At 45.3% G+C, this 16158-nt stretch overlaps 1 protein-coding gene across 1 annotated transcript in view; it reads right to left on the bottom strand.

Moving 5' to 3' along the window:
• The window catches only part of pde3a (phosphodiesterase 3A, cGMP-inhibited), a gene marked incomplete at its 5' end in the record, with an annotated part of 64282 nt that extends 52766 nt beyond the window's left edge, over nt 1-11516 (bottom strand). The window contains one exon of the mRNA XM_080851075.1: nt 10584-11516. Within this exon, the coding sequence (XP_080707201.1) occupies nt 10584-11516 (933 nt within the window). The remainder of the gene's footprint in view (nt 1-10583) is intronic.
• Between the last annotated feature and the right edge of the window lie 4642 nt (nt 11517-16158).

Genomic DNA, 16158 nt, shown 5'->3' with positions numbered 1-16158 from the left:
GTCAGAGTTACCACTACTGCCACTGCTGCCAGCTGTCACATGAAAGCCAACCAGGCGGAGCCGGGGCCAACCGAGTGGAAGCAGGGCAGCTCTCCTCTCTTATTCGCTCCATCTCTCTCTCTCCCTCTCTTCCTCTCTCCATCTCTCTCTCTCCTCTCTTCCTCTCTCCATCTCTCTCTCTCTCTCTCCTTGGGTGGACCTGCCTCACGTAACCTCTTCATCAGTCCAGCCCCCCCCACACACCTGGATTCCAGCCCCCCCCCAAACTCCCCAAGAGGCCAACAGCTCACCTGAGTAGAGTTGGGGGCCGTGGGGAGTCTTTATAGTGGATGGAGGGTAGCCTACCACAGCAGTGTTAGAATCAAATAGCCAGGGGAGTACTCTGAGGTGCTAAGTAGTAACAATTCAGAGAGGAATAAGCCGGAATCTGAGAAATGTGCTCGGTGACCAGAATGAGGGGAAAAAAATATTTAAGCAATGGAAAGCCTCAGCAGACTGTGACAGGAGAGGGAACTGTTATTTTTTTTTCTTGTGTGTGTGTGTTTTTCGTGTGTGTTTGTGTGTGTTTACTAGGCCCCTTGGCTGGCCTACTTGCCTACTCGCTCGGCTTAATCTGTCACCCAGTGTAATGGTCATCCCTCGGGCGTGGAGGTGTGCTGAGGGCCACAGGAGTTTTCCCCTGATTGACGGCACAGAGGTCTGGTGTCATGGAGGCATCGCTGCCATCCTCATGTCGTCTCAGTCGGTGAAGGGAGCGGCAGTCTTAACTTCGCACAGCCAAGGTCGACACCTCACTTCCCTTCGCCAAATGTCACATTCCCACAAGCCTTTTTCACACCTTTGCCCCACACGGGGGACAGTCCCTGTGTCAGTGCTCACATGCACTTAGGGACACACACACACACACAGACACACACACACACGCAAATATTCTGTCTTGTGTGGTTTCTCTCTCTCTCTCTCTCTACAGTTAACACATGAAGAAAGTGAACAATGCTCACCAACCGAAAAAAGCGTCTGGTTTTTCAGAAAACACCAGAGCGTACCAGGCCGTGGCAGAACAGCTGTGAGTGTAATGAGTGGGAACAGTGTGCCGTCACTGCGGTAAGAGAACACTCATCTGGATTAGGCTTTTAAAGCCAGTGCCTCCGTACTCTGGAAGCCATTTAAAACAGCCTGGTCGGCATGTTACACAAAGGGGTAAATGGTGTATGTAGGGTTTTGTCAATGTGTTTTTGTTTTTGTGTGTGTGTGTGTGTGTGTGTGTGTCTGTGTGAGTGTGTGTGTGTGGGAGTGTGTGTGTGTGTGTGTGTGTGCGTGCGCGTGTGCATTTGGGTCTTTGTGTGTGTGACATAAAGTGTGTGTGTGTGTGTGTGTGTGTGTGTTAGTGAGTTGAGTCAGGGGTATGGCAGCTGGGGCACACCTGGGCATCAGCCTCACCAATGACCCACCATCCTCGGCCCCCCGTGCCAGTCGCCGAGACCTGGGCCTGGGCCTGGAAACTCTGCCTCACCTTCCGTCAGCTCTGCTCGAGCACGCAGGAGGAAGACTAGACCAACACATCCTGCTTTTCCTTACCGCTCCGTCTTTTAAAGGGCTTGTAAAATCAGTGTGTGCTCAAACAACAAAACAAACAACAGGCATAAAAGACAGAGGCCTCTGTCAGCATGGGGTGCTGACGCAACGCCACGCCTTGCAGTTGGATATCTTAACGGTCCTAAGTGTTAAAGTTATGGGACAAAAAAAAAAGCAAATGAAAACTTCCTTCGCATCAAATAAAAAGGACGCTATTCTTGGCTGCCGAGGTTGACTCGCCCATGCCCTTCTAATGGTTTAAGAATGTGTTTAGTGCTTTTTTCTTTTAACAATGTGCCTTTCTTATGCATGGAACACAGCAAAGTGCTGCCAAGTTCCCCTTCATCATAAAGATACAAGTAAGGGCTTTGTTGCAGCTCGAAGCGCTAATGTGTGCTGTAATAATCACAGCCACATTAACAAAACCAAACACACAGGCAGCGAATACTGCTGACTCTTTGCTCTTCAATTAACCCAGTAAAAGGACCCATAAAGCTCAAAGCCCAGCCACAAGCTTTCCCACATACTATTCCAGTAGGTCTGTATCTCTGATCCATTTTGATTCCATATGCATCGAGGCAAATCCAGGATATGTTGCGTCTGATTCCCTTTTCCCAAGTATATCATAGTGTAGAATCCCAATCTAAGTTTCCTCGCTGTCTGCCTGAGGGGTGGAGGAGTGTAGCTCCCGTGACTTGAGCGCTGGCTGAAAGGAGGCCCTGACAGATCCAGCAGGCAGCGGGGAGCCATGTCAACACACCAACTCTTTAGAGGACCTGAGGGAAAGCAGCGGCCCAATTCTCACGCGATGGGCCCCTGCACACTGCCAACAGTGGTGCCACAGTCTCAGCACATGCGCCTCTCTCTCTATCTCCCTCTCTCTGTGTGTGTGTGTGTGTGTGTGTGTGTGTGTGTGTGTGTGTGTGTGTGTGTGTGTGTGTGTGTGTGTGTGTGTGTGTGTGTGTGTGTGTGTGTGTGTGACATGTGCTTTACACTAGTAATAGTGCAATGTGTACGTCAGTCATTTCGCGTGTGAGACAGCATGCTGGTATGGAAGTGTGTAGTCTGTGGATGTATGTGTGGTTTCATGCTGAATTAGCCCAATTACTTATGCACAGACCAAGAATCAAGCAAGAGATTACCCAAGCAAGAAATAAATAAAAAAAAACAGAAATAAGACTAGAAACCCCCAAAACCCCACTGCATGCTATTCCGACATCTTATGCCAACATTCCTAGGAGCTCCAGCGACAGGAGGCTATTAACACCAATCTCATGGAAAAAAAAATCTAAACTACTCAGCCCCTCTCTCAGCATCATATGGAACAGCTCAGCGTAGAACAAATATCCAAATAAACCAAACAATTAGGAGCAAAGACCTGCTGTGAAAAAAATAATGGAGAAATGTGAAGAAATAGTCTGGGTTTGATCTAATTAGATTTTGCCTTGTGGCAGAGAGAGAGAGAGGGAGAGAGAGAGAGAGAGAGAGAGAGAGAGAGAGAGAGAGAGTCGTGTTAGGGAGGACAGTAGGCAGTGCAGTGTGGTGGACGTGAGAGAGCTGTTAGTCCTGAGATGACTCAGGACTGACACACACTCATACTGACGTACTCATACACACACTCACGTACACACACACACACACACATACACAGAAAAAACACAAACATGAATAGACTCATAAAGTACTGACACTTACACACACTGATGTGCAAGTATGCAAGCATGCACACACATTCGACATGACAAACACACACACACACACACAAATAGAAATACAGTCTTGATGTAAGACGCATGAACAGGAGGGTCGACTTGGCTAATGCAAACTAAGGCTCTTTTGACGTAGCTGGCTTGACTGGGTCACACTGAGCAAATGCACTGTGACATGGGACCTATTGGGACCTCTGGCACACTTAAATCACACACACACTCCTTCTCTCTCTCTATCTCTCTCTCCCACACACACACACACACACACACACACACACACACACACACACACACACACATATACACACACAAATACACACATGTTCAGGCATGCTCGAAGGTTATTTGAAGAGAGACTTCTACTGCTTAAGGGATAGATTCATCTTGGGCCATTTTTGCACTCTGTGCCACACAGTCATCACTTGTCTATTCCTGTACTGATTTGTGCCCATCAGCCGTACGTCCTCTGTGGACTGTGTGTGTGTGTGCGTGTGTGTGTGTGTGTGTGTGTGTGTGTGTGTGTGTGTGTGTGTGTGCGTGTGTGTGTCTCATCATGTGTGATGCCCATTTAACTATCAGATATAGAGACAGCTGGAGGCCAAGCTCAAGACTACATGAATCAAATATACATGCTGCCAGTGCACGCTACGCTAACACACTAGCCTCTGAGAAGGAGAGAGGTTCTCTCTCTTCCCGGCAACATTAAGCACACTTTGCCTCCACACTAATTAAAATAGACTTTAGGAAAACAAACCATTCACCAAAAATCTTTAAAAACCCTCTCTCTTCGTTTTTTTTTGGCTCTGCCACCCCAAGAGAAAAAAAAGAGTGAGAGGGTTGGGGGAAAGACAGCAAAAAAAAAAAAAGCCAGACTGACAAATAGACAGATGTACAGACGTAGTTTTTTCAGAGATGGCTGGCCCATTTTCTCTCTCTCTCTCTATTTCGCTCTCTCCCCCTTGCCTCTCGCCATCTGCCTGGCATATTTTAGAAACTAAAGCGCGGCATTGAGCGAGTAACAAGGCGAGCCTTGTCTGCGGTGGCGGCAGGGCGCTGGTATGGATGGCCGGCGGGGAGAAGCAGAGAGAGAGAAGAAGAAGAGAGAGGGAGAGAGGGATAGAGAGGGAGCGAGGGATAGAGAGCACGGCTGCTGCGCATGCAGCCCTGCTGGGCGGCGGGCCAGCGCAGGTTAAAATAACACGCTGCCTCCCAGCAGCCTCCTGCAGCCACACTGCACGTTGGCCTGCTAGGGCCCGCAGACATCACTGGACAAAACGCGTGTGTCTGTGTGTGTGTGTGTGTGTGTGTGTGTGTGTGTGTGTGTGTGTGTGTGTGTGATGTGTGTGTGTGTGTGATGGGTGTGTGTGTGTGTGTGTGTGTGTGTGTGTGTGTGTGTGTGTGTGTGTTTATGTGTGTGTGATGGGCGATAGACTAGAAAGTGTAATACGTGGAGAGAGAAGGGGGTAGAGCTGGAAAGGGAGTGCAGGTACACAAAGACGAAAAGAGGATGTGAAAAAAAATGAGACTAGACGAAAAGAACTGCAACTGAAACTAACTGAAGCCGTGTGCCCTAGAGCAGGACACGTATGCAAAGGGGCAGGTACAGCAGGCTGTGTGTGTGTGTGTGTGTTTGCATGTGCGTGTTTGTACGTGTATGTGTGTGCTTGTGTGTGTGCTTGTGTGTGTGTGTGTGTGAGAGTGCGTGTTTGCTTGTGTGTGAGTGGTCTACGCCACTGAGTTGACGAGTAAGCGTGTTGACTGAGTGTACTGGTGAGCTTTCTGTTGGGTCTGAGCACCAGAGCTGACAAGTGACACCGTAGTTACAGCAGCACGCTCTCTCACACACACTGAGCCTGTTGTCCTGCTGGATTGACATATTTGGTGCAGTTCCTACTCCATCTCTCTCCCCCTTCTCTTTCGTCAGCATTTTTTACTCCCTTCTTCTTATTGCCCTCAGCTCCCTCTCCAGCTTCAACCACCATCCAAAGCCCCTTTCCTTCTCTCTCTCTCTCTCTCTCTCACTTTTCCACCCATCCCTTGCTTACTAACTCCTCCACTCATTCCATTATCACTCTCTCTTTCACCAACTCCCTCAATCCCCTGGAGTCAACCCTTCCTAAACTCCTACCCTCCTCCACTACACCTTTCTCTCTCTCATCCCTCTCTCTCCAAACACCTTCCTCCAGCCCTTAAGTGAATGAGACATCCCATTCATTAGGCAGCTAGCTGAACACCTGGTGACCCATGAGTGTGCCGGTCCACAGCCAGGACGGCCCCACCGTTGGCCTGGGCTTCAGTTTCACAGAGTCAGGGGTGTGAATGTGTGTGTGTATATGTGTGTGTGTGTGTGTGTGTGTGTGTGTGTGTCTGTGTGTGTGTGTGTGTGTGTGTGTGTGTGTGTGTGTGTGTGGGTGTGCATGTGTGTGTGTATTTGTGTGTGTGTGTGTGTGTGTGTGTGGGTGTGCATGTGTGTGTGTATGTGTGTGTGTGTGTGTGTGTGTGTGTGTGTGTGTGGGTGTGCATGTGTGTGTGTATTTGTGTGTGTGTGTGTGTGTGTGTGTGTGTGTATTTGTGTGTGTGTGTGTGTGTGTGTGTGTGTGTGTGTGTGTGTGTGGATGGGGAGGGGGAGTGGGGGGTGTATTTTTACATGAAAGGAGTCTGGCAAACTCTCTGGCACACTCTGGACAGCTGAAGATACACATTCCTGGGGCCCTGGGTGCAAAGCCCCCCCCCCCCTTCACACACACACACACACACACACACACACACCTCTACACCCCCTACCACTGTTACAATCAAAATATGATGCTGCGGCCCCTGCCAGTGTAACAGATCCCTCTGTTTGTCTGCCGCCGCACAGACAAGACCAATTAGAGCAGAGGAGGGAGTCAAGGCTACGAGGTGCGTAGTAGTAGCAGGGGTAGAAACAACTTCCAGCATGCTCACGAGCCTCAGGTGTAAATTACACACCAGCCACCTCTCATCCAGAGGACAGAGGGGGAGGGGGGAAAAGGAAAGTGGAAAAAGAAGGTAAAGAAGAAGAAGAAGAAACGTGCAGAAGAAGCAGGTGAGGTGTTGAAGACGCACGGAGAGACACGTCCCACTTTGAGGAGAATTACCTGCAGGGAAATCATCTGCCTCTCGTGACGTACGTTCTCTTTCTTTTCTCTCTCTTCTTTTCTTTTTTTTTTCTTCCTCCCCCTCCCCTCATCACGGCCTGGCTTTAAAGGAATTCTAATCAGCCGTGCAAGATTGGATGGCTCCACCTACTAACCCCATATCTGTACAGTGCTTGGGAAGAGATTTTTTGATGAGGTTCCCTGAAAAACGGTGGCACAGAAAAAAATGGCCCGGAGGTCTCTCCGGATATTCATTTGCGTCAATGAGAGAATACGTTTTTCCCTCAAATAGCTCTCTCTCTTTCTCTCTCTGTCCTTTGTCTCTCTTTCTCTCCCTCTCACTTTTTCCTCACACACATACAAACTCTCTCTCTCTCTTTTCCTATGCACCCTTTTCTCCTTCAAAACCCAAACCCATTATTTTTCCCTCAACTGTGGAGACACCCAAAGCCCATGGATGCTGTAAAGAAAAATCCCTGAGCATGATAAATAGGAGAGCGCATGTGAGTGAGTGAGAGAAAAAGAAAGAGGGAGAGAGAGAGAGAGGGGGGAGAGAAAGAGAGTGCGAGGCTGATGAAATATGACATAGCTCTTGGCTAATTAATCACCCCTGATTCAGGAGCAGTGATAAATGTACACGTCTAAATCAACGTGTGAAAAATGCACATAAATAAGAGTGGGTCGGAGGAGCCTACTGTAGCTCGCCCCTCTCCTCAGCGGTCCTGGTTTACCTTGCTCAGAAACAACGGCCCCACATGAACCAAGCTCTCCACAACAAAAGCCCTGGGCCTTCCCAAGCTCACTGGCCCACTACATGGCCACTGCAAGTACATGCAGACCAAAGGCCTGAGTTAAAGTTGTTCTTGGTACCACTGATACTACTAATAATACAAATGTATTTCCTTGAATTCGCTCCTAAGTCTGCAGAATCAAATAGACTGCTATTGAGTGTTTCAGCCTTGCCCCAGCGGACATGACGCACTTTAAGTTTCCCTGCAAAGCTCTGATGGAGCTGATGTTATTAAAAGGGCCTCAATAATTCATACTCTCCCCATGTACTTGGGGCCAGGTCATCATATCCAGCTTGGAGGGGGAATAGGGGGGTCTGTGGTACTGTCTCTGAGTGCTGGCTAACAATACAGACTACTACCCCTCAAACATATTGATTTCCAGCAAGCAGCTTAACGGCGATGCAAAAGAAGCTTCTTGTTGAAAAGAATGTCTCCCCCCTCCCTCTCCCCAAGAGCTACTATCGAGAGAGCAATCCCCATCGTAAAGTAGAAGTTAAAAAAAAAAGAAACAGGTTGATTGAAATCTCAAGCCCCCTCATGATAAGCCGGGTCTTGAGGAAAGCCTCCGATAAAGGTGAGCGCATGGGGCGAGGGGTTCACTCATCCTTAAACTCATCCTTAAACAGCACTGGAGCACTTTGGAGGGAGGTTTTCAGAACTACTGCTTTTCAAGGGATGCATCCTTCAGAGGAGGCTTGTGTAACATGTACGGAAACCTCAGATGTTTACCTCAGTTTTTTGGTGAGAGAGAGAGAGAGAGAGAGAGAAAAAAACAGAGAAGACCAGGAATACGTTTTATGTTGGAATCTAGGGCGTGTAAGTGCTATTTGAGGTGCTGGCGTGATATGTTGCGTATCTTGCCTCAGAGTTGTACATCTGAGTGGAGATGCAAAGAGAAATGTTTTTTTTTTCTCTCCATGAAGCGGTTCCGCCAGTAGCTACCAATGATGACAGCTAAAGATAAAAAATTCAGCATCTTGTCATCATATATCAGTGTGTTTGACACTAGTGCGTGCATGAGCTGGTGTTTGTGTGCCTTTTTTTTTCCAGAGGTGCGTACAAATTTGAGTTTGCTAGTAGTGTGTGCGTGCTTCTGTGTAGGCCTGTGTAAGAGAGTGCGTGTGTGCTGATGCGAATGTGTATTTTCAGGGGAGGTGTAAAGACACCTGGTTCACTTCTTCATCAAGGTGCATGGCCTCTTGAGTGCAGGAGTAGTGTGTGTGTGTGTCTTTCTGTGTCTGTGTGTGTGTGTGTGTGTGTGTGTGTGTGTGTGTGTGTGTGTGTGTTTCACTAGAGTGCACTTGACATGCGAAGGTCACCCTGGTGTCTTGTATACACAGCAGGACCACACAGACAGGAGGAGACCCTTGTGCTGTCACCTCACACACAGACAGACAGACAAACACACACACACACACACACACACACACACACACACACACACATATGCACAAACACACACTGCAAGAGTAAGGCAAGCAGCTCCCGGTGTCAGCACATGGGAGCCATGTGTTCGCCACGGACACAGAGAACACAACACGCTCAGCGGCGCTCCCTATAAAATCCAAAGTCAGCGGGGGGAATGAGACATTTCTCTCAACAGACGGAACGACACCAACAGCAAGATCTGTGGCGTTCTGTCCACTCATCTCCCGAACAGCTGCATCCCAGCGCTTCCACATTGTGTGACGTGTGGATGCCGAGTCGAGCTGTCACTAGGGGGCAGGCTTTAAATCAAAGAAGAAACAGAGGAACAGGAAGGCACAAAGGCTGTTTTTGAAGGTTTGCCCTTCTAGAAACTAAATAATCCATGTATGCTATTTCTGAGGCATACATGAAAATGCAGGAAAAACCATAAGCGTTAATTAACCGTTAAAATAAACTTTTGTCACATTAACGCCAATGGTAAACAAAATATAGCTCTCTCTTAAAATGGGAAAATAGGTTTCCATCCATACAGGCTGCAACAATTCTGTTTGAGATTCACAGTCAGAGCACAAGTACAATTTCAAAACAGAGAAATAAAAATATTATTTTAATGAGCAAATTATTCCACGGTATTGATCAGACATTGCGACTGTAAACAACCCTCTGGGCAGTCGAGATGCTTAGAAGAAATGACAGAATTTGTTGACCTAGAAAATCAACCCGAGTTAACTCATGTTAGTATGTTGAAAGTTTCCTCTGGTGCACCATGCGAGTGGATTGTCCTGTGACGCTGGAATAAACATATTTCTTATGTTGGACACTTTCCCGAGTTCCTGTTTATCTGCCAACCTAACCTTGGACCAAAGACTCAACAATACAGATTTCTTCCACTCATATCCAAAAGAATGTCTGTGTGAACCACATCTAGTATTATTTTGTACTAGCTGACGCAAGCCTACCTCGCAAAACACACTGTGATGCATCTTGAAATATTGTTTTATTTGCCACCTCCGTTCATTTCTGTATATGCCTGAATGCATGTTATAAAGCAGTCGGATTAGTCAGGAGTGCAGAAATAATTACTCAAAAATGTTTGATAAGCAAGGATCCTTTTTTATGGGATGGCACACACTACATACTAGGCCTGCAATCACTTACTTAATTGCAGATTATTAAACAAATGTTGCTCTCACAAACAAAATAACATCATAACGCAAGGCATTGACAAGCTACTGCTGAGCAAATAAAAGCACACATGCTTGGTAAATACTCCTTTCCTGTATCAGAATGAGTTGAAAATCCCTTGAACCACTGGTGACCTTCTGGTATTTCAAACAATATCTATCCATTTTCTCTGCTGTCACAACGCCAAGTCAGATAACCAGAGCCCGATTTGTGACTGCATGTTCTGCTTTCAACTTTTTATTATCAGCTCCCAGGTGACCTAACTAAGCTTTGAATAACAGTGGCCCACGAAGAACTAAGCAGCATCTCTGACAGTGCTTTGGGCAGTGTTTTATGGTTCATGTTAATCAACTGACCACTTGTGCACTGTTAAGGAGACTCTAGAACCTATTTACATCTCTACAATGTTTTGACAATGGTAGCCAAGCTTACAGTAGGCTCCACTTAGCATAGATTAAAATCATGCCATCAATAATGAGATCAGTGGTAAAATTAAAAAGTGGATTTACTGCACATATAATTTTCACAAATATTGAACACATTATTTTTCTTCTCTCTCCACAAAACAAACAATATTCAAGTCTATATATATTCGGATCAGATCCTTGGTTACTTCAACACACAGATGGTGCGCTTAAATGCAAAGGTTCACTCATACTAACTGAATTTGTGGATAGTTTGTGGGTTTGTTTGCGTAATTACGAAAACAAGTGCAAAGACAACCAGAAAATATGTCAAATTAAGTTAGTGGCAAAGGAGCGAGAGGAACTTTTTACCTGGTCTCTTTGAAGGCATGGCAATGATGTCCTCCTGTGCGACTTGCTGTTGGACTGACCATGATGTGCCATGTCTGATGATACTACTGAGCTGGACCTCCTTCGCCTTTTAAACACCGGGATGTCTTCCCTTGCTCCTATCACGGAGGTACAGCCCTCCTTGAGAGTCCCCTGCTTCGGCAAGAGCTTGTCAGCATACCTAGCCAGCAGGACGCCCAATACCCCGACCAGGTACGCCAAGTAAGGTCTCCAGTTGGCCCGTACTTTGTGCAGCGAAATGAGTGAGATTGTCCTGATGATGCTGATGAAAATGATGACTGAGACCCCCTGGCCGAGTCTCACAACCATGAGTGCCCCGCTTGCCAGGCAGGCGAGCACCACCACCGTCGCCGTGAAGGATAGCAGCTGGTCATCCGCTCCGTGCAAGAGAGACTGTGCCGCCGCTTCGCCGAAATGACAGACTGTCAACAGAAAGACGGCAGTTCTGATCAGCACTCCGCACCGTATCAGATACAGGCCGATCCAAAAGAAGGCACATACGAGAGTGAAGATAGGAGAAATCAAATGCCACAACGTTAAAGGTAGCTCCAGCACACAGCTCGTAACATAATGAAAAAAAGATCCCGAATCACTATCGTAGGCGCTGCTGCCGCCGTTGCTGCTGCCACCGCTTTGGTTGAAGTCCACATCCCAGTCAACGAATTTAACCACTAGAGCAAGAATAACTGAAACTGACCCCACGCAGACCACAGACGAAATGCTTCTGGAGTTCCAAGTCTCAGTCAGTCTAACCCACGACTGGCAGCCGTGGTCCTGATACAAAGGGGTGACACATGTTTTCACATAGCCATTGCGCTCCGGCGCCCTGGGGCTTTTTTCATGAGCACTTCGTGTAGTACCTCTGCCGCTGTCAGATTCAACTGCCATTGCCATCAGTCAAAATGAATGTTGCAACGTGACAGTATATTTAGTCTATATACAAAATGTGGCAGTAGAGGGGCATTTCATACCACGTCAAAGAACGTGATTTATCAATGCGAAAATAGGCAACATTAAAATGATACGAATTGACCCGACGCACATGTGAATGTTTACATATTCAAAACGTAACACACTAAATATTCCATTTAAGTCCAGTTATACCACTTGCAGGTACAAAAAAATAGTCCCTATGGCCCGGTCCATCGGTCCCAGAGAAGGCAGCTTTTAATAATCACCCAGTGAACCAGAAGGAAAGACTAACTCCTGACGTTTCAAACATCTAGGCCAGTGCTTCTCCCACTTCACCGATTCTCTCTCCCTCCCTCCCGCACCGCGTAGTCCCTCTTTGTATTTCTCGCCGTCCCGCTCTCAGTTTCTCTCAGTTATTTCGCCCTTGCGTTTCAGTCTTCCTATTACGCAGACCATTCTTTCCTCTTCAAAAAATGCGAGCGTAATTTCCAGTTTCCCTCGCCCTCAGATGCGCTTACTTGAGCCATATTTACTTGAGTTTCCTCTCGCTCCTTAAGGATGAAATTATACGAGGTCCCAAAGCTTGTTCAGTGCTTGAAAAACAAATCGAGGGCTACTGATTCATTACAAACGAAGATTACGATGTAGATAAAGACAGCTTGAAGTCGCTTCTGCAGAAGCATGAAATCATATTGCGTATTTCGGACACTACGCTACCCACAAACACGAAGGGGTGCAATACCTACACCACTGAAACCATAAACCAGCGCTGCTACAGGCGGTGTCAGATGATCCGGGGTTTTCTCTGTCCACGGGTTCCTTGAATATTGAATTTTAACTGCTCACCTACATCCTACGTCACCCGCACCGTGTTGCATTATTGTTTAGTGGCCGAGTCAAGGCGCCTCTTTTGCTCGTGTTATTCAAAGAAAAGTGGATTTACGGCTAAAGGGAATAGAGGACCTTTGTTTGATCGTGGTTTTGGTAGTGTATTTGGTAGTGTTGCTTATCTTTCTACAGGGACTTTCTAAGAATGAAACAAAACTCACAAAATTATTACTGGAAATACATATGCAGTATTTTTTGTATATATTCTGTATCTTTTTTTACTAACTTTACTAACAAACAGAAAGAACTTCAATAATAATAATAATAATAATAATAATAATAATAATAATAATAATAATAATAATAATAATAATAATAATAAGCTACTCTTTGGAATACATTGTTGTGGGCATCACGCAGTTACTAAATCTTCTGGAGGGGAGTCTCGGGGAGGTGTCTCCCTCGCTGGATAGAAAACCATCTCCAGTGAGGAAAGAAATCTGCAGCCAATACATTTCAACTGGCCTGATGGATGATAGTCTTTGTGTCCACAACCTTCAGGGTAAGATGCCCATTTTTCTTTTCCGCCTTCCCCCTATTCTCCACCCCTGCTGGTAATCTGTGTGCTTCAGTCACTCAATGGAGGGACTGGGCTACTTGGAAAGGAGCTTCAGGAGAAAAAAAAAGTTCTTTCCAGTTTCTGTTCCTGTGGCAGTCAATGGCCGAAAGAGACACAGTACCCACTTCAACTAAACACTGTGACACAGCTGGTTCTAGCTCCAACATGTGGTGGCGTGATGTCAACGCCTTTAGCAGGAGAACCTTCCAAGCAGAGAGTTTTGCTTCTAATTTGGATGTAGGTACTACTGCTTTGTAAAACTACAAATAATAATGTCATTGGTCCTATTGTTGGTCATTCTATCCAACAGTTTCAGATACACTATTGGAGTGATGAACAATATTATATTATAATACTAGTGCTCCCAAAATCAGAAATAAAATTACATTTTAAACAAATATAAAATAAAAGTTTTAAAACTTGAAAAGATATTTTATGCAGAGAAAAGCAAAGCTGTGTTAGAGCAGTTGAGATGGGGGAGGTCATAAACACAGCGATATAATATATAAGAAGAGAAAGCCTAGGAATATCTATATAGCTTTGGTTTGCAAGCACTACAAGTATTGGGAAAAGTTTTTATCCGTGTACATGTTAAGGTAAACTCAGATTGACAGAGTCTTCTCGCTTGTCCTCATGTATACACTAAATATATGTTCAGAATCCTGCACCAAAACAGACACACACACACGTACATACGTATACCTAATTAAAAAAAAAACGTTCACATCAGCACAATGGTATGTTATGCAAATACAAATAAGAGATAAAGCATGAACAAGTACAAATAGGCCTCTTTATTGGGACAAATGTGGACAGAGGACCCATTAGTTACCTCAAGCAAGGACAATTTCCGCCCATAGGTCCTTGGCAAACAAAGAGGCCTGTTGTCACACTGACACCAAAGTAATGTACAGAGAAGATAAGAAGAACACCCATCACACTCTGAAGCCACACAGTGACACAGACCTATGCATAAGCAAACAAAACAAGGGGCAAATTAACAGAAATATCCTCAAACTCAAACGGAACACACTGTCCCAACATGTCCACTGTTTTGTCGACTTACGAGAATTGCATGAAACATTCATCAGATGTTTCTGTCGAAGAGTCTTTGCGGGATACTCAGAGAGAGACGCTAGCAGCTCTTTACTATTCTGACAGGATCCACCCTAAGTGCCCCCGCTAACCACGAGGTCCTGAAAAATAATCTTGCCCTCTCTGTGACTGCGTCCGCGAGCCAAATGCATGACTCCAGAAACGTATTACAGGTGGGACCATCAGTGGATTTAATCTGGGAGAAGATTCAATTCTCGCTCCCAGTACATCAGCACTAGCATAAATCCCATCTTGGCAGAAAACGAGGGGGATAATAGCGTCTTTTAACCTCCGCTCCCCCGGCTTTTTCCTTGTTGTTCTGCAGGAGCTTTTCTGTGGTCTGAATGTGAATTGAGAAATCCAGACAGGGGCCACCATGGAGGACGAATCAGATTGTCTGGTGGACAGAGAGACAGAAGCCACACAGCCAGTAGGGATGGGGATCATGGTCAGTCGCCTGCTATGAGGATCACTGACTATCAGCTGAATACTTTTTGGTGTATGCTTCTACATGAGAGTCCATGTGGTTTTTACCTATTATTTATTTAGCATAGAGGAAGTGCTTTTAGAAAGAGGAAGAGCTCCCCAAATGCATTTTGAGCCTAGTCATTGTTCCTGCTGACCCTTCTATAGAAAAACATTTAATTAATGTTTGCGCTCCAGGGCAAATTGCATTATGACAAGTAGAGAGTATTTTAGAACATAACTTCCAAATTACATGATACAATAACATGTGTAAACAGAGTAGCCTTGAAAATGACAATGTGTAAACAGAGTAGCCTTGAAAATGCTGGAGCAGAAGTAAAATTGCTGTTTATATCATGTCATGTAAGAAATGCAGTCTCATTCCCAAATCCACAGCACGTAGACGTTGTATTCATCAAAAATCTTTGGCAGTGAAGGATTTTATGCATTGAACCGTAGGACTTGAACATTTGTCATGCATGGAGTATGTGACCAGATGTGGTAGAATGTTTGCCATGGTTCGGTCTACAGGTCATGACCCAAATCCGCTGCCCAACCACCAGCATCATTAATTGCATGTATAAGCATGGGCGGGGCCAAGCAATGGTCCAGGCTGGCCACAACTGGCATAGACTAAAGTCTGGCCCTACAAAGCCTGCACCACATCCTCAGTCGTGGTTACCAATAGAAAATCCAATTTCTGTTGTCAGGCACATCATGGTGATCAGCCAATCAAAATGTTCTATTTCGATGGGCGTAACATATTGGCCACATCAGCAGCCAAATGCTGCTTTCAAGACAATGGTAAACCAGACTTGGGAACTTTCGACTTTTGAAAAAACGTGCATTCACCTGATCAACTCGGAAAACAATAAAGACAATAGGCAATATAGTCATAGTCCTCTCATTTACATGGCTTCTGAATTACGTTTACCTTACATTGGTATTTTTGTTCTTTTGAATCACATTAATGGCCAATCATGTTCATGTCAATCAAGCTCAATTAAACTAGTAGGCCAATATAAATTATTGCAAATGCCACTGTAAAGCTGTCAAATTCACTAATATATTAAGAATACAAATATGTCACATTCAATAGTAAATTACTTTTTAAAAGTAATTAAATAGCATTTGTAATATTGCTGTCGCAATGGAGGACGCCATGATTGTGGTTGTCGTGTCTACTCAGATATACCAAGGTACACGCATACATTTCTGAGCAAAAATTATCATACTCTTTTACGTCTATGGCTCCTAAGCAGAACAAAAGATGACTATTTTGCCTACAGTGCTTTGCCATGCCGAAAAAACATCAAGGCGACATCAGTCTCTGTGCCACCTCAATAAAAACTGGAATATACAGCTTATTACAGTATAATATACAGTTTTATATTTGTAGTCCAAACAAACCCTTCAATCGATAATGTTGGATAAACCACTTCTATTCCTCTTCCTCTCTTCAATTTATGTCTCTGATATGTGGCCATACATCCATGTCTTACTATTTGTCCTTTAACCTCCCCTGTAGTAGTACTGCTACATTACTCCACCTCAGTCTCAAACTTTAAAAATCAGACTTCATTAGTGTTGGTACCCAAACAGATATGATCTTCACAG

This window comes from Sprattus sprattus (assembly GCF_963457725.1).
Source record: "Sprattus sprattus genome assembly, chromosome: 14".
Classification (NCBI taxonomy): Eukaryota; Metazoa; Chordata; class Actinopteri; order Clupeiformes; family Clupeidae; genus Sprattus; species Sprattus sprattus.
This window is presented reverse-complemented; position numbering and strand designations above follow the sequence as displayed.